At 49.0% G+C, this 22,521-nt stretch overlaps 1 protein-coding gene across 5 annotated transcripts in view; it reads left to right on the forward strand.

Moving 5' to 3' along the window:
- CNGA2 (cyclic nucleotide gated channel subunit alpha 2) overlaps positions 1-21,838 on the forward strand; it is a 46,749-nt gene extending 24,911 nt beyond the window's left edge. For 3 of the 5 annotated variants that reach the window (XM_070066316.1, XM_070066315.1, XM_070066317.1), the window contains exons 2-7: positions 14,226-14,361; positions 14,536-14,628; positions 15,681-16,002; positions 17,384-17,491; positions 19,213-19,319; positions 19,617-21,838. In XM_070066316.1, coding sequence (XP_069922417.1) covers positions 14,307-14,361; positions 14,536-14,628; positions 15,681-16,002; positions 17,384-17,491; positions 19,213-19,319; positions 19,617-21,022 — 2,091 coding nt within the window. In that variant the 5' untranslated portion in view covers positions 14,226-14,306 and the 3' untranslated portion in view covers positions 21,023-21,838. The remainder of the gene's footprint in view (positions 1-14,225; positions 14,362-14,535; positions 14,629-15,680; positions 16,003-17,383; positions 17,492-19,212; positions 19,320-19,616) is intronic. The other 2 variants (NM_001082394.1, XM_051833841.2) reach the window with 2 other exon arrangements.
- Positions 21,839-22,521: the final 683 nt, after the last annotated feature.

Here is a 22,521-nt window from a genome sequence, read left to right on the forward strand (position 1 = left end):
TCTAGAGATACATCTTGCATTATTCCAGCAAATATGGCATGGTGGCCAAGATCCTAGTGGACTCCTTTGCACTGACTTGGCTTCACCTTCAGCTTTATGTTGTCGCTTAAGAACAAGAAGGATTGTGGATCTTCCTCTGCATATCGGGGTGCCTCCTGCCAGGTGACGGGTTCTACTGCAACAGGGGGAGTGGGTAAGGAACAGGCTGGCCCTCAGGGCATCCTTAAGTGCCACAATGAAGAGGACTTCCTTTTGCAGCACTATCCCCTACCCAGAGTTTTCTTATCCATTGAGTTTTTTTAATTTAATTAATTTATTTGAAAGGCAGAGTTAGAGAGAGGCAGAGGCAGAGAGAGCACACGAGTGAAAGAGGTCTTCCATCTGCTGATTCACTCCCAGATGGCCACATCAGCTGGAGCTGAGTGGATCCAAAGCCAGGAGCCAGGAGCTTCTTCCTGATCTCCCACGCAGGTGCATGGGTCCAAGGAGTTGGGTCATCTTCTACTGCTTTCCCAGGCCATAGCTGAGAGCTAGATTGAAGTGGAGCAGCCGGGACTGCAGCTGGTACCCATACGGGATGCTGGTACTGCTGCTACCTGCTATGCCACAGCGCCAGTTCATTGGGTTTAAATTTGGGCTTGAGTAAGTGCAAGGCTGCAAGCCAGGTGGCAAGAGATGACTGCATGATTATTTTATGTACAGACCTTCGGTTCACATCCCCATTTTACACTTCTATTGTTTTAAATCTCTCTCTATCTCTCGCTCTCTCTCTCTATATATATAGATATATAGATATGTTTGAAAGGCAGAGTGATAGAGAAAGGGAGAGACAGAGAGAAAGATCTCCCACTTGGTGGTTTACTCCCCAAGTGGCCACAATGGCCAGAGCTGGGTTGAAAGCAGAGCAGCCAAGGCTTGAACCTGAACTGGCAGTTCGATATGAGGATACCAGCAACAAGGGCAGCAGCTTAATGAGCAACTCCACAAGGCCAGCTCCTCCGGTCCCGTAGTTGAGATACTCCCACTCCTTTGTCCATTGTCCCTGCAGCTTCCAGGTGAGTTCCTTCTCGCTACTGTCGGAAGAACTCAGAGGGAGGGGCTGAGGTTGCTAGGCCTATCCACACAGACAGCTGACCCTGGGTCCACGAGGCCAAGCCTGGACCCCCTGCTTCTCACCAAGAGGAACTCGCTGCCTCCTCTGCCCTATTGAGATGTCAGGGGTTTCCAGAACAGCCCGGCTCATCAGCTCGGCTCTTGGTCCCTGTGCAGCTGTGAGTAATCACCAAGTGTCCGCATGCCCTGGAGGACCAGGGCACCACCTTATGCCACAGGGTGGCTCTGCTCTTTAGCATGCTGGGGTCTACCTGCATTGCCAACCTGTGGCTGTGGATGCGCCAGTGAGGCTTCAGTACTGCCTGGGCCCTCCCTCTTTACCTTCTGCCTTTTGCTGTCTGGGCCACCCTTGCCCCCTCTCCTGCCAGCTACCAGCAGCCCAATGCAGTGTCAGGGCCCATTTTCAACTCCGGGTATGAAATGAACATAACCCTCTGTGTGTGCACGAGAGAAGATGAGAGAGTGAGATGGAGAAAGAAAAACGCAGAAGATGGAGACACAGAAGATTCCTGAGTCCTGGAGCCTGCTCTGCTAGCCACTCTCTGGTCCCCAGTGGGCCCCAACACAATGAGGGGCTCCTCCACTCTTGCCATACTTCTTAGACGAGGACGGGGGGCCTCCTGTCAGCCCTGGGGGATACTTCCTTACAGGCCACCTGTCCACACCCTGCAGCCTCAGGACCAACATGGCCCAAAACACGGGAGTATTGAGGGAAGCGAGGAGGTGGAGCATCCTGCCCATGCCAGGGAGGGCAGTCCAGCAGCTCAACACTGCCACTGCTTTTGGTGCCACGAAAGGCAAGCACGCAGAGGGGCCAGACACTAAGGCTACCAAGAGGCCTGCACTTGCACGGTCTTTTCATGGCCGCCTCTTTCTTGTACCCCAACCAAGCCCTTAAGCAGGGAAGCTAAGAGAAACAGCAAGGTGTAGCCTGGTGTGCGGGGCTAGGTCTGCCCTCTGGGGCCTGGGTGTGTGTGTGTGCTGTGCAGCCTCAGACATGTTTGCAGGAAAAGTCTGCTTGAAAATCTGTTGTGAAACAAAGGCTCCCCTTTGGGAGCAATTTAGCTAAGCTGCAAACAAACAGCATGGTGACTCCCCTGGAGGAACACCGCTGAGCGAGGTGAGCTCAGATGGAGCTTTTACCTGGGTCTGGGGTGCCCTCTGCCAGCCCTGCTGGGAGCCAGTTGCTAGTCCTGCCATCCTGCTGTACCTCCACACCTGCTTGCTCAGGAAGGCCTCAGAACCCTCCTGAGGGGCCCTGGAGCCAGAGTTGCCTCAACTTGGGCTCCATAACCTTCTAGAAGACAGGACCAGGCCCTCTGCAGGGTTCTTTAGCAAGTGTGGGAATTGTATTGTGGGGTAGCATGCCAGGAGGTAGGTTGACATTCAGGCCTTTAGGCTCTGATCCACGATTTGCCCCTGCCCCTCACCCTCGCCTTGCTCAACCTCTCCATCATGAGCCTAACCTTTCTCCCAAGAAGCCATGAACTTCCCCATGGAAAGCAGTGCACTACAGGTGAGTGGGGGAGGGGAGAAAGTCATCCTGCAGCCTGCTGTTTATTGCTCACTCATCTGGTACTGGAGGGGTCCGCTGTGAGTCCTACCACTGGCTCAGAGCTACTGGAGGGCAGGGGCTTTCCTCTCTTTCTGCACCTCTGGCACCTGGCACAAGTAAAGGGCTGGTGTGATGGCCTCTAGATTAGAGTTCCCAGAGAGCAGTTCCAGCCTTGGTGATAGCCAACTGGCCTTTAGGGAGTGCCTTCTGTAAAAACACGTTCCCCCTCAAAGTAAGGCAATTCGGCCCATCATTTTCTACAGGCGCACCCTCGATGTGCTCTATGCATTGCCTTTAGAAATATTTCATTAGGGGCTGGAGTTGTGGCATAGTATGTTAAGCATCCACCTGCAACACTGGCAACCCTTATAGGTGCCGTTTTGTTTCGTTTTGTTTCCCAGCTGCTCCTTTTCCAATTCAGCTCTCTGCTATGGCCTAGGAAAGCAGTAGAACATGGTCCAAGTCCTTGGGACCCTGCACCTGCATGAGAGACCCAGAAGAAGCTCCTGGCTCCTGGCTTCAAATCAGCTCAGTTCCAGCCATTGTGGCCATTTGGGGAGTGAACCAGTAGATGGAAAACCTTTCTCTCTGTCTCTTCCTCTCTCTGTGTGTGTCACTCTACCTATCAAATAAATAAATAATATATTTAAAAAACAGAAATATTTCATTACACACATTGTACATGGGAATATTCTCACCAAGGGTGACCAACCATTCCAGGCATAGCTGATTCAGCTCCTTGCCCCCAGTGACAAGTCCCTCCACAGTGGTAATGCTCAGGGTTGACGTTGTGTGTATCCTTGCAAATACTCTATGCGGTTACACTCACATTACATGCACTTCTGTGCTCCCTGGGCTTTGTGTGTATGATGTCACTGAAGGCTCCCACACAGACCCTGAGCAGGGGCTGCTTTTACAAGCCATCAGCGTATGTGGGGAAAGCTGTAAGCCTCTGGTCATGCCCTGCCCTGTTGGGCAGGTCCCCAGTTCCCTGTCAGTCCTGGGCAAGAGCCGAAATGCAGCGTTCCAGCTCTTCTGTCTCAGATTGCCTTCCTAGCAGCTGGGAGGAAGGCAGGCAGCGAAAGGTGGGCATGTGATGAGGGGAACATGAAGGTACAGAGAGGGGGCTCAAGTCCCAGTCTCATGAGAAGGAACAAACGGCTAACCACCCCAGGGCTCTTGCCCCCTTTCCATTTCTGAAGCCCAACTTTTTGAGGAGACCAAGCCCAGGGGACCTTACAGGTGAACGACGGACTCCTGTCCTCAGGTCAGCCACACCCCAGGTACCTCTCCTCTCTCCCAGTTATCTCAGGTGAGTTGCCTGGACTGTGCCAAGGTCTCAAGGCAGGTGCAAGCTGGCTGTGAGCTGGAGGCATTGAATCCCCAGACACAAAGCCCTGAGCACACGCCATGTAGAGGAAGATTCCTTGGGGAGCTTGGGAGGGGCTGGCTCCTGGATCTGGGCAGACAAGCAGCTTCCATAGTGAGGCAGCTCAGGATCCAGCCATCACTTCAGCTTCTCCAGTGGGCAGCTGGCATCCTGGGCCACACTCTCAAGCTTCCCTTTCTATGAGCATGAGCTCCTCCGGATCTCTGCTAACTTGTCCTGCTGACATTGGCCAGGGTGGGGCACCTCTCTGATTGAGAAGCTGCCAGATATATGGTTGGGGGCTCAGGGATCCCACTGGCCCAGCAACGAGAGCAGCAGGAGGTCTCTGATGGCTTCAGGTGCTGATGCGCTCTCAAAGGCTTGTCTCTGACTGGAGGCTGCACAGACAGACCAACGCATGCTGACTGTGGCCACAGGAGCCCCTTCTTCTGAAACCATCTAATTGGTAAGAAAATGGGCTGGCATTGGGCTGACATCTTCCTGTGGTTATAGGCTGGGCTGGTGGCTTCCACAGAGGTTGGGGCTGCGGCCAGTAAAAGTGTATGGGTTCTAGAACAGGGCTTGACTTGGGCCTTCATATGTGTGGCTTGACAAGGGGGCTGAGCACAGTGGCTGTATGAGGATATGTTGTCCCTTGTCAAAGCAGCCAAATGAAACCATGAGGGTTCTAAGAGTGGAGGCACCTAGTGCCACACACTAGCTTGCACCAAGGCAGTGGAGCTTGGTCCTCTCCTGAGAGGGCAGCTGGGAGGGTGGCTGGAGATGGCTTGGTGCAGGGGGGTCGAGGAGTCGCTTGGCCATGCAAGGTTTGGTGAGAGTAACAGGGAGGGGTGGCCTTGCCATGGCACCTGCCTCTGCTGCCTGCCTGGCCCAGAGCATTTCTGGGCCTCCCAATCTCAGAGCATGGGGAGCGAGCCGGTTGGAGCTCCTTGGTGCTGTGCATATAAGAAGCAGTGGAGATCGAGGTGAGAGGTTTTGTTGGGCCTCTCCCAGAAACCCTGCTGGAACTGCAGCCCATAATTTAGGATCTTTGAAGTTCACCCTGGCTTCCTGAGGTGATCCTTGGAGAAAGTCACCCATTCCAGGCCCCTCAGGCTTTGGAGGCAGCCCCTTTGCTATTTGGGCAACTGCATCTGCAAGGGAGCTCTTTGAATGTCTGGTTGAGGGCAGATTCTGCAGCCAGGTGGTAGGCCTGGAGCAGGGCAGAATTTAATCTAGAGCTCCATCAAGCCTGGCACCCTGTTCTGGCCTTCCAGCTGAGCTTGAGACTGGACCAGCAGGTGCGAGCTCTGCCCATGTCACCCTGCAGCCAGAAGGGGCAGCTAGCATTGGGGCAGCCTCATCACTAGACCTCCTGCCAATGGCTAGGACCCTGCACGCTTTCTTCTGCACATCTGAGCACCTCTGTCCCTTAATACCACTTGCCAGTGAGCATCCTCTCCAGAGAGAGGGATACTGAAAGTTTGAACTGGGAACATACAAGTGCTTTGAACACAGCCTCATCTGTGGCAGGCAAGGTGTGTATCTGGATGGTCCTCAGGTATCACAATAGGCTCAGGATGGCCAGAACCAGCCCTGGCCACACTGCCACTACGCTTCAGCAATGAAAAACTCTCACAGGAGATGAAGCTGAAAGTTAGGTCTCGGAAGATCTTGAAGGGGTTTGAATGCCCACGGGCAGTTTGGAATTTATTGTATAAATTATCCCTCCATTCAGTATGCAAATACCTAATGCTATTTTAAATATTCAGAACCCAGCAAGGAACGAGGCAACATGGTTCCTGCTCACATAGATGTGACCCTCTATTCATAGTTCATTGTCAGGAGATGATACATCTGCAACAGAAATAAACTAGGAAATAGTGAACAGGAAACAAGGTGTCGATTTGGGAAAGTGCAGGATAAGTTCAGAGAATACATTCATCCATTCATCCATTTATCTATTCATTCATTTTCCAAATATGTATCAAGCACCTATTATGTGCTCGCTCTTGGGCTAGGCTCTAAGAAGTAGTGACTAAGCAAAATAGGCAAGTCCCTGCCTTATAAACTTTAAATTTTTGTTCATGGGTTTTGGAAGTGGGTGTGACATACAGGCCCAGGCATTGAACCAAGGAACTAGCACATGTGGTGTGGAAGTTAGGGAAAAGGCAGGGCTGGGATTCCAAGGCAGAGAAATAGTGAGGCCGAAGTCTGTGATAGCATTTAGGCAGGACCTAGGGAGGCAGCTGTCAGGATGGATGGGGATGGAGTGGGAGATATCAAGGTTGACTCCTGGGTTTCTGAATTAAGCACATGTGGGGAACGATGAGCCTTTCTCAGGGTAAGCCATTGGGGAGATCGGAGTTGGGGCTGAGGGGCAGCAGGTCATGTCAGTTTGGACCATGTGGAGTTCAGGGGCTCCCTGGCTTCCCCCAGTGATAGTGAGATCCTGTAGGCACCTAGGGACCTGGAGCTCACGAGGGGCTTCTCAGTGAGGGCAGGAGGTTTAGTTACACTCACTAGAATCCAGCCTGTCGTGGGATGCCTCCTGAGGGAGTCCTCGCCCGGGGTAAGGACTATGCATGACCGATACCAGGTATACTGCCCCACCCCCACCTTTGTAAAGAGACAAAGACTTCAGCAAACATGCCAAGTTTTTGATATCATGGTGTCCACACTGGGAGCTCCTGCCCATTGTCCAAGACCAACCACAGAAGCTTGCCAGGCCTATTGGGCAAACTCCTGCCCTCTGTGTATCCTGTTGGATGTTTCATTCATTCTACAAAGAGTTTTTGGGGCACCAGTCTGGAGCTTGGCGTTGGGGTGGCTAGTGACAGCCAATGGTGGTTCAGCATGCCAGGCACGTTCTCCCCCACCTCAGCTCCCCCAGCTGAGCTCCGTACGACTCTCCCTCCAAGAGCTGGCGTATGCCAGGTCAAGGCAGCTTCATAAGCCCCAGAGCTCACTGTTCTTGGTGCAGTTCTTACCCTAACTGTTCCTTTGATGCTCATGCCCCCATTCACCTGTGCTTTGGGAGCCAGAGTGTTTAGATGTGAATTTGTGCAATGGAGATGATAACAGCATCAGCCTTGTCAGGTTGTCGTGAGATTAATGAGTTAACTTATGTCATGTGCTCGCCGTTCCCTGAGTGAGACCTACTTCCCCAAGTCTCTAGGTAATAGCTGCCTGCCTCCCCACTTCCCTCCCTGCCTGCCCTTATTACCATATTCACCCGTGGTGTGAATGTGATCCCTCCTTTCGTGTCATACTCCGCTGGCTGCTCAGGCCTTTCCCCAGTGCAATGGCTAGAACTGGGTATCTGGGGGACTGATTTCTGGCTAAAACTTGGAGTCTATCTGGGCTATCAGTCATGGAAGAGATCTGTTCCCAACCATGTGGAAAAATCTCTGAGTTGACTGGGTATGAACTGAAACCTGAATTTAGGGTGAGTGGAATTGAAAATGCAGCAGGGATGTCACTTTGAAGGCACACTGAGCCCACCCCCCCAAGATGATCCACTGGAGCCCCTCTCTTCTACCTGCTGCTTTAGGCTCAGCAGTCAGCTCTTATGAGTTCTGTCTCCCAAGATTCATCAGAACTCAGAACAAGTTCTAGCCTTTATGTCTCCCTCCCTCCCTCCCTTCCACCATTGCGGATGCAGTGCTTTCCAGGAGCCAGTGCAGCGCTGGGTAAGGGTGCAGTGCAGTGCAATGCAGAACAATGTAGACACTGACACCTGCCCTCAGGCAGCACATACCCTGGTGCCTGCGCATGGTGGGACTTTGATGCCGGCAAAAAGAGTGGCATGGTCTGGATAGAGGTTTCACCCCAGGACCTGGGAAACTTTGCAGGACGCTGAGGACAGGGAAAATGAACCTGGGCGTGCTCTCCATGGAAATGTGTGACTATTAAACTAGCCTCAAGGCCAGAAGAAGAGGCCCTGAAGTCTCAGTTAGAAATATCTGTCTGTCCAAGAGTGGATGGTGACGATGAAATGATGTGCAGCTTTCCAAGAGCAGCCAGAGAGGAATGTCCAGTTGGAAGTTGGAAGTGACATCTGAAGCTTAGCAGAGGGGTCTTGCTGATAAAATTTACCTTTGTTCCCAAACATTTGATGTCATCCTCACCTTTGTGATTCAGTGAACCCCTTGTGTTGTTTCCCTGGCTACTTTTAAGCTTTTTCCTGTTTTCAATGAATTTGGGCAATTTGATTGTAATGTGTGCAGTTTTGTTCATGCTTCTTACATATGAATGTTATCCAGTGTCTGCCTGTGATTTTACAGCTTTCTTCAAGTTTAAAATAAATTTTGGCCATTATTTCTTCAGATATCTTTTTGGAACCTCCTCCTTTGGGAAGTTCAGTTACACTGTAGTAGGCCATTGAAGTTGTCCAACAGCTCATTGATTCTTTGTTGTTGTCTTTTTTTTATTCTCTTTTCTCTTTATGCTTCACTTTGGATAGCTTATTGTTTTGTTAGTAAGTTCACTAATCTCTTCTGCAATGTTTGCTCTTCTGTTAATCCCCAATAGTACGTTTTTCATCTCACAAGTTTTAGTTTTCATCTTTAGAAGTTTGACATGTATCTTTTTGTATATTCCTTACCAATACTTTGTGAACATATGGCATATGGTATTCTTTTTTTACTTTCTTTTTCAAAAAAGATTTTAGTTATTTATTTGGGAGGTAGAGTTATAGGCAGAGAGAGGGGGAGAGAGAGAGAGAGAGAGAGAGAGAGAGAGAGAGAGAGATCTTCCACCTGCTGGTTCACTCCCTAAACAGCCACAATGGCCAGAACTGCACTGATCCAAAGCCAGGAACCAGGAACTTCTTCCAGGTCTCCCACATGGGTACAGGGGCCTAAGCACTTGGGCTATCTTCCATTGCTTGCCCAGGCCATAGCAGAGAGCTGGATCAGAAGTGGAGCAGCCAGGACTAGAATTGGTGCCCATATGGGATGCCAGCACCACTGGTGGAGGATTAACCTACTGTACCACTGCACTGGCCCGGCATATGGTATTGTTACCATATCCTTGTCTGCTAATTTTATACTGATGTCAATTCTAGGGTTAATTTTGGAGAAATTATTTCATCATGGAGAAGTTATTTGCGTTCCTGATAACTTTTGAGTGCATGCCACACATTGTAAATTTTACCCTGTTGGGTGTTTTTAATATTTTTCAGTGGGAGTAGAATAGTGTTTAGTTTAAGGACAAATTACTCCTATATATGGAGGCAAGACCCTTGTGGGTATTCTTCTCAATGCCTCATGAATCACTAGGTTTTCTTGTCTGGCTGGTGGTATCAGGCACTATTCCAGTCTCTCTGTGAGAACTGAGGACTGTCATGTCTAATTTTAGGGGTTGGTTCTTTCTTTAGCCATGAATTGCTTCTTCATTGGTTTGAGTGCTTTAGATGGACCCTTTGCAGATCTCCAGGGTGCTCTTTCTCTCTCTCTCTGAAGATGTTAGCTGTGTAGTATGCTCTCCTGTAAACTCCAGCTGCTTTGGTCTCCTTGGATTCTCTGTATGTCTCCTCAACCCAGGGAATCCACTAGGCTCCAGCTACACTTCCCTTCTTTGAAATGGCCTGCAAACTCTCACACAGTAGTAATCTGGAGGCAATCTCAGGGTCAGTGCATTTATTTCCTGTCTCTTAGGGATAACTCTTCTTTGTTGCCTAATGTTTAGAATCTTGAAAATTGTTATTTCATTTTTTTATGTTTGGTTATTTCATTCTGGAGGGTGCATGTGACCCTGTTACTACACTTTGGCCAACAGAAATGTCTTATGTTCCTTTAAAATCAACTAATTAATATAGCAGGGACCCATGCAGAGTTCTGAAAAGTAAAGAGAGAGGGAGTAGCGGACTTCAGAAAGTTCAGGAACCATTCATAGACTTTCATTCAATACTTATTTATTAGGCACTTAACATGGGCCAGGTATTGAGAAAAGATGATAGCAAAAATGAAAGTGATATTGGTGGGAATATGTAGACCTCTGCAGGTGAGGGGGCTCCTGCAGGCAAGGGAGGCGCCTGTTGTATGGGTGTCCATTGCAACATAAGACCCTGGGGTCCTTGACCCCACTCTTGACAGGGGTTCAAACCTGGCCTGGGTTGCTTGGAGCATGTGGGTGGGGGCCAAGTAGAGTCTCCAAGTGCAGCAGGGCAAAGACGGTGCACATATTGCCCTGTGCATCTCTCAACCCCCTTAGAGTAGGAACCATAAAGGTGTCTATGTTAGAGAGAGCCAGCTACTCTGGTGGGTGGAGGAGGAGCAGACATATACAATGCTGCTATGGCCTGACTGGACAGCTTGACCTTGAGCACAGGTACCAGGCTCCCATATAATCAACTGTGATGTCATAAAATTTCCTGAGATGTCGTAATCAATTGAAAAACTCATAAAAGCCATTGGGACATCGTAAATGTACCACTGTGACATTATATTAATTGTGATGCTATTTACATACCATTGTGATATCATAAGCCACCTTTGTATGTTATAATCAATTGTGGTGTCATGAAACCATGGAGATATCATAATTAATTATAATGTAATAGAAATCATTGTGATGTTATAAACAATTGTGATGTCATATTCCTGCCATTGTGATGCCATGAAAACCCTTGAGATGTTGTAATCGATTTCCATGTGATAAACCATCCACCATTGTGGTAACATAAACCTAACATTGTGATGTCATACTCAAATTCATTTGATGTCACAAAGACATTGCAATGTCATAAACCCAAAATTGTGATGCAATAATCAATTGTGATGTAATGAAACACCACTATGAATTTATAATCTATTGTGATACCATAAAATTTATGATTTCATGATAAAAGAAAGTGGTATTGGTGGAGATGTTGAGAAATAAGTGGACATGAGTATGTTTTGATCTGTAGGGTGTGTAGAATATGAAAGAAAGGGAGGAGGCAAAGATGACAAAAATGATTTTGACCTAGTAATTGGGAAAACTTTGCTGCCTTTGCTAAGACACAGATGAGTATGGGAGGATATGGTTTGGAGAAGATGAAGTGCTCTATTTTGGACACTTTGAGCTTGAGATGTATACTCAAAACCCAAGTGGTTATGTCAGGGCTGCAAATGGGTTCAGAAGAGCAGCTGGGCTAGTAGCATACATTTGCAAGTCATCAGCATCCAGAAGTATTTAATGCCATGACACTGGGGGAGGAAATGATGAAGAGAGAAAACATAGGCTCCATCCAAGAATTGAGTTTGGGACACTTCTATCTTTACAGTTGGGGAAGAGGAGGGTTAATGAGTTAGGAGGATGGTGTGGAGAGCAGAATTCATTCTTTCAAGAAGGAAAAAGTGGATAAACTGTTCCAGAGGCTGCTGTGAAATAGAATGGAATGCAAACATAGAAGTGACACTGAGGAAGAATTGTGTTCTTGGCTGTCTGTTTCTTAGGGGAAGCAACACTGAAGTCAGGGACTGCCAGACCCACTTCTGTAACCCAGCACAAGACCTGGCCTATAATAGGTGCCTGGGGCATGTGCACAGAATAGATGAGTGAGTAGAAGAGAACTGAGCAGCAGCCAACCTTGAATGAACTATAAAATAAAACTTCTAATCTTGGCTGCTTGACTAAATTTCCCCTTCGCTCACTGGTTTTGATGTCTATATCCATATTCTAAGAGAATCATCCCCCATATGCTTTTTAAAAAGATTTTATTTATTTATTTGAGAGGCAGAGTTGCAGATAGAGAGAGGGAGAGACAGAGAAAGGTCTTCTCTCTACTGGTTCACTCCCCAAATGGCTGCAGTGGCTGGAACTGGGCTGATCTGAAGCCAGGAGCCGGGAGCTTCCTCTGACTCTCCCATGTGGGTACAGGGGTCCAACACTTGGGCCATCTTCTGCTGCTTTCCTAGGCCATACCAAAGAGGTGGATCAGAAGAGGAGCATCTGGTATATCCCCAGAACTCTAATGTCATCCCTCTTCTCTCTTCTCAAGCAATGGGCAATAGGTTCATCCCTTAGATAACTTTAACACCTATGTCCATTTGCCCGTCTCCAGTTCAGACTCCCCAGTGAGTGCTGTCTCTCTAGGTGAAGGTTTGAGATGGATTCAGGGCCCTAATGATAGAGAAAAATGGATGGGCAAGTCCTTGACACTGTTCAGAACACATGCTACTTGGATGTGATGAGGGAAACAAGGGGCTACAGTTGACACCAGATTTTCTAGATTGAATGATTGGGAGAAGGGAAGGTCCCTCTGTGAGGTGGGTAGATTGGAAGAGAGGCTGATTTGTAGGTAAAGGGGTCAAGGTTAATTTTAGCTACACTGAGTTTGAAGGTGTGAGGTGCCTCAAAGGATATGTCTAACAGGCAGTTGGAAATAGCAGTGGAGAGCTTGGGAAAGATGTCTGGGCTGGAATGTGATATCGGACTTAATGGTAACTGAAGCCTTGGGACTTGGTAAAGTTTCTTGGAAACAGCATGCACAGGAGATCCAGTACCCTAACTGTTGGTTAGGCAAGGCAAGACAAGGCAAGGCAGGGCATGGATGCTTGCCCTTGTTCCCAGCAAGTAGCTTGAGAGGTAGTCTGATGAGGGAGACTGTGTGGCTCAGTGCGTGGAGTGGCTACTCCTGGCAGAGAAGGATCAGAGATTGCAGGGGAGGAATTCCAGTTGGTGCCATAAGCTACGAGAGGGCATAAATGTGTGAAGTGTCCCAGAGCTGGCCTAGTCCTGTGTTACAGCCCCTCTTGGTCTGTAAGCTTTAGCTTTGTACCACCTTTTCCAGGTCAGTCCTAAAGCTAATTGGTACAAGAAACCTGGGCTTTGTTTTCATTGTCTGAAACTTTCTGTCTCCATGGTCTACTGCCTCCAGGGTCCAAGCAGGGACTCAGAGATGCTGGTTCTTTTCCCTTAGGTGTCCTCATTAGCATCCTGGTGTCATAATCCCACAGAGAGTGCCAGATGAGCATCTCTGAGACTGTTTGACGTGTCTGCCATCACCATGGTGACAGCTTCAGAAGCTGGAACAAATTGTAGAGGAGGGGCACTGCAGGCACAACGTCTATCAGCAGGAACCATGGGAAATTGGGGGTGGGGTCTGCAGACCAACACCAGTAGATAATTGCTTCTCTGAGGATAGCCTGTCCAAGCCTCCCTGACTCTGTTGCAAGAGATACTCTGGGGCACAACCCCCTGTTTCTTTTCGAGACAATTGGCTCCCAGGTTGTTCCTTCTTGATCTATATTGTGGGACACCTCCTCCTCTGCTCAATCCTTTGATGTTGTGGTTCTCCAGGACTCTGTCTTGGGCCCTCCCTCTGTCTCCTTTTCCTGTACAATCCCATCCATATGCTCTTCTTCACTCCCTGCACCTAATCCATATCCAAGTTCTGTCTTTTCTCCTGCCATCTTGTCTTAGGTTCCATCAGCACCCTTGTCTCTAGTCTCTTCCCTGCTACATACCCCCACCGTTGCTCAAATCCAGGCTTCACAGAGCAGCCAGACATATCCTTCAGAATGCTTATTTGATCACTCTTATACTGAGCCTTTTGAGATTCTCCACAACCCAGAAGAGTGAGTCCTCACAACCAAACTATCCAAGCTAAACCAAACCAACCTCCCAACCAACAATCAACCAACCAGCTAACCACTTAACCCATTGCCCTTGCTTTGCAAATGTGTAGCACATATTTATCCTGTGGAGACCTCCAAACCAGCCATGACCCCTAACCCCTATTACATGAGAGGTCATGTGTCTCTTTGGCCCAAAGAAGCTGCTCCCTACCCCTTTGCTCTTGTTTCTCTTTACCTAAGTCTGCTTCAAAGTTCATGCTCCTCAGGAAAGAGGTCAGACAGCAAAGCAAGGACACTGAAAAAAATGAGTTAAGCAGATATTTGATTTGTTTGATTTTAGCTTGGATAATTAATTTGTCAAAAAAATTCAGTGGGTAAAAGAACAAAATCACATTTTGTAGCTTAGCACTCTTTTCATTTTAAATTATATATCAGGGTGGGGGAGTACTAACATTTTCTTGGTGCTAGGATTCCTGGCAATGCCAAATCTTATTGCCCTGCAATGCCATACAGACCCTGGATGTGCTGAGATTTGCCAGATAGGCCTTGGTTCTATACTTACCCTGACCTCTATGGGTGCCAGGGGCCTCTGTGACATTCCTCTTGGCTCTCTGACTGGCAGGTGAAAGTACTGGTCATACATGGAGGATGACTGAAAAATCCAATGGTGTGAAGAGTTCCCCAGCTAATAATCACAACAATCATGTACCCGCTACCATCAAAGCCAACGGCAAAGATGAAAGCAGGACCAGAAGCAGGTGAGTTCACTGAGGCTGGGTGGTTCTAGGAATGGCCCAGAGGGTGCTACTTCCTTCCAGCTCCTCAATGTCTGGCTCCAGACATCCTGAACAGGGAACATGGGATATCTAGCATGTGCCTAGAAGGAAGACAGGGCATGACCAGAGAACCCTGGGTCAACTCTTTCTCTGTAGGCCACAGTCTGCAGCTGATGATGACACCTCCTCAGAACTACAGAGGCTGGCAGAGATGGATGCCCCACAGCAGCGAAGGGGTGGCTTCCGCAGGTGAGTCCCCCCCACTACCATTATGCTCACCCCTTCAGCACATGGACGCTGCCGGGGTAGTTAGCATGGTCCACCTCCTCTTGTCCACAGTAGGTGTTTCCATAAGGTCTCTACAGAGCATTGTCAGTACTGTCCTCATTCAACTCTTGCCTCTGGAGGCCTAAGCAACTCCCACAGCTCTTGTAGGGCAAGCTCAGAATAGCCAGGGGAGGCTTTCCTTCACATTTGTCTATCTTAGCATTAGAGGAGACAAGGTGGTGTCCTTCCTAGAGGAGAGGCCTAGGTAGTGAGGCCAAGGTCTCTAGCCTGGGGTGGTAGGCTCCATAGAGAAATCAGGAAGCCAGACACAACCTTTACCCTGTTCTGTTATGCCTTAACACAACCTCTGTATTGCTCCAAAGAGCTCCTATTTTCTCTTCACAATTAACTGAGATGGCACCTCCTACAGAAAGTCTTCCTAGGACAATCCCTCCTTGTTGAGCTGCTGAGGGGCCCTGCCTGAGTTCCAGGTCCTTAGTGCTCGCCTCTACCCAAGATTTTTTTTTTAAGATTTATCTATTTATTTGAAAGTCAGAGTTACACAGAGAGAGAAGGAGAGGCAGAGAGAGAGAGAGAGAGAGAGAGAGAGAGGTCTTCCATATGCTGGTTCACTCCCCAATTGGCTGCAACAGCTGGAGCTGTGCCGATCTGAAGCTAGGAGCCAGAAGCCTCCTCCGGGTCTCCCACGTGGGTTGCAGGGGCCCAAGGACTTGGACCATATTCTACTGCTTTCCCAGGCCATAGCAGAGAGCTGGATCAGAAGTGGAGCAGCTGGGACTTGAACCGGCACCCATATGGGATGCCGGCACTGCAGGCGGTGGCCTCACCCTCCATGCCACAGCACCAGCCCCTCTACCTCAGCTCTTAGCACTTACGATTTCATGATGCCTGTTTGCAGGTTTCCCTCTCTGATTACCATCTCCCTCACCAGACAGGGAGCTCTTGGGGCACAGCATCCCTGAACAGTGCAGATCTTCTCTGGCTCATGTTTTCTCTATCTCTGTGACGTCTAGGATCGTTCGCCTGGTGGGGGTCATCAGACAGTGGGCGAACAGGAACTTCCGAGAGGAGGAGGCCAGGCCTGATTCGTTCCTTGAGCGATTCCGTGGACCAGAGCTCCAGATCTTCTCTGGCTCATGTTTTCTCTATCTCTGTGACGTCTAGGATCGTTCGCCTGGTGGGGGTCATCAGACAGTGGGCGAACAGGAACTTCCGAGAGGAGGAGGCCAGGCCTGATTCGTTCCTTGAGCGATTCCGTGGACCAGAGCTCCAGACTGTGACGACACAGCAGGGAGATGGCAAAGGCGACAAGGACGGCGACGGCAAGGGCACCAAGTACCACTGTCTAGCCTGTGGGGCTCAAAGGGCTACCCAGCATGCAATGGGAAAACCCAGTTGAATTTCTTCTTTTAATTTTATTTATTTTCATTTTGTTTTAATGGCAAACACACACACACACAAACATAGAAAGAGAGAGAGGGGCAGACAGACAGGTAGATTTTCCATTTGTTGGTTCACTCTCCAAACACTCAAAACAGCCAGTAGTGGACCATGCTGACACCAGGAGCCTAGAATTCCATCCTGGTTTTCCAGGTGGGTGGCAGGGATTCAACCACCTGAGCTGTCATCTGCTGTCTCCAAGGGTATCCATTAATAGTAAAATGGATGGAGAGCACAGGGAGGACTCTAACCCAGGCACTCCGATGTGAGATGAGGGCATCCTAAACAGCAACTTAACCACTGCACCACAAACTTGCCCCTCAGGGGGTTTTAATGCTACTGTGGCGGCAGACCTGTGTCTACATCCAGCCCTATGAATAGTAAAGAAAGGGCCAGGCAGGGTGATTTGCTTTGCTTTTAACTCTGGCACATTTCCCTTCTCACCGCCCACAGTGCCTCCAAAGGCCAGGAACCTCTGGTGGCTTTCTCCTTTTACCTGCCCCTTTGCCAGATGTCCTTTGGTTTCTCATGAAGGGACTGTGGGTAGGGAGGGGGCTCATGCATGAGCCAGTAACTGCTGAGGGAGGTGTAGGCAGGGAGTGCTGTTGAGAGCATACACATCCAAACTCCAGTGTGGGTGAGGAAGTGGAGCTTTGAAGAAGTTGTGGAGGGGGCTGGAAGGGAAAGCCAGGATGCTTGACTACGAAAGAATGACAGGTCAGAGAAGGCAGAGCTGGAGGATTTGTTCTTTGAAGAATGAGTATGTGCCTGTAGCTGTCTGGCCAAGCTGACATTCCCCACTGGCCAGCAGAGGAAAAGGGCTCTGGCCAAGACAGCACACAGCATCTGGGAAAGTGATTTGGAGGCTGGAAGCCAGGGACCAAAAAGGGGGTGGGGGGGAGGGAACATGTGGCACTTACTTTCCTGGTGTTCTTCTTTCTTCCCAGGAGCGATGTGGGCAGAGGCCCAAGCCCTCATTATCATTCCTGAAAGCCTGAGCAAAGAGACTCCAGAGGGTGTGAGAGCCAGTGGGCTGATACGGGTCAGAATGGGGAAAGAAGTGTCCTACACCCATCTGCACTCCATACAGATGCTCAGTACCAGATGGTGGGACCAATCTGTGAAATCTATGAAAAATGGGACCCTAAGTCAATCTATTCCTTGCCCCACACATCCCAACAGGCAGTGTTTTTCTGAGACCCTGGCCTCTAGGACCTGAAGTTATGTCACACTAAGGGACCTAGTCCCCAAATCTGACCTCTGTCTATCTCCTCAGGAAAAAATTTGAACTATTTGTCTTGGACCCAGCTGGGGACTGGTACTACCGCTGGCTGTTCGTCATTGCCATGCCTGTGCTATACAACTGGTGTCTGCTGGTGGCCAGGTGAGCAGGGAGGCTCTTTGTGGGGGAGGTTGCCAGAGAAGCTTTGTCCACAGGCCATGGGACTGAGAACACACAGGGCCCAGTTTTGGACACAGAATTCACCACAACACAGCTTTCCTTTCAGACTCTCTGGGCACCGATTGTACCTCCATCTGCCCTATTAGTCCCCCCATCCCCCTACCATTTCATATGTTCCCAAGACATCATATCTGTCTTTTTCCTGGTGTCTTTAATCCTCTCTCACTTTTATATCCACAATAATCCTGTCCTAGAGGAGGCTACCCTTGTCTCTCCCTTCAATGGCTCCCTATAGCATACAGGATGAATTTCAAGTCCTAAGCACGACCTTCAAGGTCCTTTGACCCTGGCCTTCCCTCTTGCTCCATCTTCTGAATGCACCCCAATCTCATGACTTTTAGATAAGAACATGCTGCTTCCTCAAGGGAAAATTCCCTGTCCCACTCTTAAACCTATGGAGATTCTTACAGATTCAGTTCCAAAGCCACTCTTTAATGGAGCTTTCTCTCACAGCCTTCATTATTGAACTCTACCCCCACCTCAGTCATTCATTCAACAAGGATTTGTCTGAGCACCTACTGGGTGCAGGGCTCTGTGCTCCAGGTGAGGTCTAAGTGGTGAGTAACACAGGCATGGTGTCTGCTCTCCTGGCTATGGCAATGTGGCTAGGGCTAGGGCTAGGGCTATGTGGTAAGTAACACAGGCATGGTGTCTGCTCCTTGAGGTCTTAGGCTACTGGAGGACATCAACTGTAAATAGGTAACAACAACAAAAAACAACAAAAACGATTCCAGTCCCTGGTGGCAGATAGCTGCTAGAGAAAGGACAATCAAGGCACATACCTCAGATGAGGCAAGACCTTAGCTGAGTGCCAGATTGTGAGAGTCAGTTATTCAGGTTCTTGATGTTGGTGGATGGAGCACACAAGGCAAAAGGAATAAGTGTAAAGCCTCTGTCCTGGGATGGCCCAGAGTGGCTTCAGATGTGTGTGAGCCATCAAAGTAGCAGGCATAGCTGGTTCTTCAGGCTTTGTGGGGCAGCAGAGGACCTGGAATTTTGTTCTAAACGTGGCCACTCCTCTCTTTGACTAGTATACTTATTAAATCATCATCCTGGCATCCACCCCCTACACCCTCTTCCCTCTAGGTCCCAACCCACTGGGTCACCAGGTCCTGACAATTCCCCCTAGAAATTCCTACAGCTTCCAGGCTTTCTTCACTCCCATTACCTGTAACCTAACTCTGAGGACCATCATGTGTCTCACTTGGACTGGCCCATACTGTGTGATGGGTGCTCAATAGGAATACGTTGAAGAGATGACCATGGAGGCCATTCACTTGTGCACTGTAGTTTGTTCTTCCAGTAGCTGTTCACTCAACTCATACCCAATGAGCACTGAACATTCATGCCTTGGGCTTGACATAAGGCATGCAGTAACTACTAAGAGGTGGATCAGCCTTCCTGGCACTCACAGGCCAGTAGGTGAGACAGGAGAATAATGGTCATTGGTGATGTCTATGTAGTGATGTCTATGTATGGTTACCAGTTGAGGTAGAAGTTACTTGTCAACGTTTGTGGCACTAGGCTGATTGTGACTCACCAGTGCCATCAGTGGCCATCCCAAGCCTTACACACAGTGGACACTGCTCCCCGGGAAACCTTGGCTGGCTTTGAGGGTGAAACCCAGCCCTGTCCTCCTGCAGAGCCTGTTTCAGTGACTTGCAGAGAGGCTACTTCCTGGTGTGGCTGGTGCTGGACTACTTCTCAGATGTGGTCTACATTGCGGATCTTTTCATCCGATTGCGCACAGGTGAGTGAGCAACTGGGATGTGCAGGCAGTAGCATGAGTTATAAGCCCAAAGACCTGAATCTAAACTGGGACACTGATGGATGACTGTGATTTTTGAACTTTGTATTCCCACCTGCTTAGAGAGGTTCGGATCTGGGGGTGATTTCTTAGGGTCCTTCTGGTAAGCCCTGATATATGAGCTACGTTCCCTTCTGGGAGGGAGGGTTGAAAGGGCACTTTGTTTATTTCTGAGTGTTAGCTTATAGGTAAAGACAGACCTGAAGGCAGAGGTGACATGCTGGCTTATGTTTCTACTAGGTTTCTTGGAGCAGGGGCTGCTAGTGAAAGATCCCAAGAAATTGCGAGACAACTACATCCACACCCTACAGTTCAAGCTAGATGTGGCTTCCATCATTCCCACAGACCTGATCTATTTTGCTGTGGGAATCCACAACCCCGAGCTGCGCTTCAATCGTCTGCTACATTTTGCCCGCATGTTTGAGTTCTTTGATCGCACTGAAACACGTACCAGTTACCCCAACATCTTCCGCATCAGCAACCTAGTCCTCTACATTTTGGTCATCATCCACTGGAATGCCTGTATCTACTATGCAATCTCCAAGTCCATTGGCTTTGGGGTTGATACCTGGGTTTACCCCAATATCACTGACCCTGAATATGGATACCTAGCTAGGGAGTATATCTATTGTCTTTACTGGTCCACACTGACCCTCACCACCATTGGGGAGACACCACCCCCTGTAAAAGATGAGGAGTACCTATTTGTTATCTTTGACTTCCTGATTGGTGTCCTCATCTTTGCCACCATCGTGGGAAATGTGGGCTCTATGATTTCCAATATGAATGCCACCAGGGCAGAATTCCAGGCCAAAATTGATGCTGTCAAGCACTACATGCAGTTCCGCAAAGTCAGCAAGGAAATGGAAGCCAAGGTCATTAAGTGGTTTGACTACCTGTGGACCAATAAGAAGACTGTAGATGAGCGGGAAGTCCTCAAGAACCTACCAGCCAAGCTCAGGGCTGAGATAGCTATAAATGTTCACCTGTCCACACTCAAGAAAGTACGCATCTTCCAGGACTGTGAGGCTGGCCTGCTGGTGGAGCTGGTGCTGAAGCTCCGTCCTCAGGTCTTCAGCCCGGGGGATTACATTTGCCGCAAGGGGGACATTGGCAAGGAGATGTACATAATCAAGGAAGGCAAGTTGGCAGTGGTGGCTGATGATGGTGTGACTCAGTATGCCCTGCTCTCGGCTGGGAGTTGCTTTGGCGAGATTAGCATCCTTAACATTAAAGGCAGCAAAATGGGCAATCGACGCACAGCCAATATTCGGAGTCTGGGCTACTCAGATCTCTTCTGCTTGTCCAAGGATGACCTCATGGAAGCTGTGACTGAGTATCCTGACGCCAAGAAGGTCTTGGAGGAGAGGGGTAGGGAGATCTTAATGAAGGAGGGGCTGCTGGATGAGAATGAGGTGGCAGCCAGCATGGAGGTAGATGTGCAAGAGAAGCTAAAGCAGCTGGAGACCAACATGGAGACCTTGTACACTCGCTTTGGACGCCTGCTGGCAGAGTACACGGGGGCCCAGCAGAAACTCAAGCAGCGCATCACGGTTCTGGAGGTCAAGATGAAACAGAACACTGAGGATGATTATTTGTCAGATGGAATGAACAGTCCTGAGCCAGCTGCTGCTGAGCAGCCATAAAGGCTTCTCCAGCCTTGGCCTTGACCCTAAGAGCTAGAAGAGCCATATAGATCTCAAGATTTGTATGCGTTGCTATCATGCCCACTTGAATTCTCCCAGAAGCCTCTCTAATCCTGGGTTTTTGATCTAAACATCCTGAAAATCTCTCCAGATTTAGCTGATAGCCAAGCTTGTGGACAGACATGTTGGCTGGGCTTCCAGGAGCTTCAGCATGACCCATTTGAAGAAGGAAGAGGGGAGAGCTAAACTGGCCTCTAGGGGTCTATCCTGGATCTGGAAGGCTGGATACTGATCTTCTCTGAAGGACTCTATCTGCAGAACAGTGTGCACCCTGCTGCAAGACTTCCCTGTCTCTGGCTGCTTTGCATCTAGCCACTCCCCACTTGGTTCTGGTCCATACTTTTTTAAACATGTGTTTTGAACACCCCCATTTATCCTGAACATACATGTAGTTTAAACATTGGCTTCAGGTTTTGAACTCTGGTACCCAGGCAGGTAAAATGGTATGACGGTGGTGGAGGAGAGGGTAGAAGGGTGTTTCCTCAAGTCTGTCTGTTTCTGTTAGACAGTGTAGCCCCTGCCCTGGTGATTGTCAGGCTCCTGGCTTCTGGTCCATTCCAGGACAGTGAGTGAGGAGTCAGACAACAGGCAGTTGTCCAGCAGGCAGTGCCACCTGTACAAGGTGGTCAGCAAATGTGTCTATCACCCTCTATGCAGAGTATTTCTGAGGAGGTCCTGATGGTTCGTGGTAGGTAGGAGACTCTTTTGGTTAACATCTGCACTAGAGACACAAGTTAATAAAATCCATTCAAAGTATTTGTGGTTATTGCTCAACTCTGCAATTCATATTCTCTCCCCCTCTCTGTCAACTCCTCTCTTTTCTTCACATTTATCTTCTCCTCTAAACAGGACTGTTTCTTGCTGGAATGCTCTGGCATCTTCCCCTGCCTGCCTAAACATTAATAGTTCTTTAGTACTTAGCTCAGGCCACTTGACTGCACCAGCTCCTGAATAGGCAGTCAGTTCCCTCTTCTATAGGTTTCCACAGAGCTCAAGAGCCTCTCTGTACTTGCTCTTATCATATTTTGGGCTTGGTTTTGATGATTTTCTTTTCTGTCTAGACTGTGGGTCCTTTGAGGGCAAGGCTAAGAAAGTTTCCCTCATTGCTCTGTCTGCAGCCTCAGTGGCATGTTTGACACAGAGGGGATCATTCAGAGTAGTTATTCACTAGGGGAGTAGGCAAACACATGCATGAGTGAATGAGAGGATGAATGAGTGAGAGAGCCCAACTGACCAAAATGCCCATACTTCCACCTGCCAACATCTGTGTGTTCACAACATCAGCTCTGTCTGGGTATTTGGAGAGGCCCTCCTGGAGAATCAGGTGTCTGAGCTGGGTGTTATGGGATGATCAGGAGCCTAAAGGGCAAGTGCTGATCAGCAGGGAAGATCTAGGTACAAAATCTGTTGCTTTCATGTTCAGCTATACTATTTGCTTA

The sequence above is a fragment of the Oryctolagus cuniculus genome, chromosome X (genome assembly GCF_964237555.1).
Source record: "Oryctolagus cuniculus chromosome X, mOryCun1.1, whole genome shotgun sequence".
NCBI classification, from domain to species: Eukaryota; Metazoa; Chordata; class Mammalia; order Lagomorpha; family Leporidae; genus Oryctolagus; species Oryctolagus cuniculus.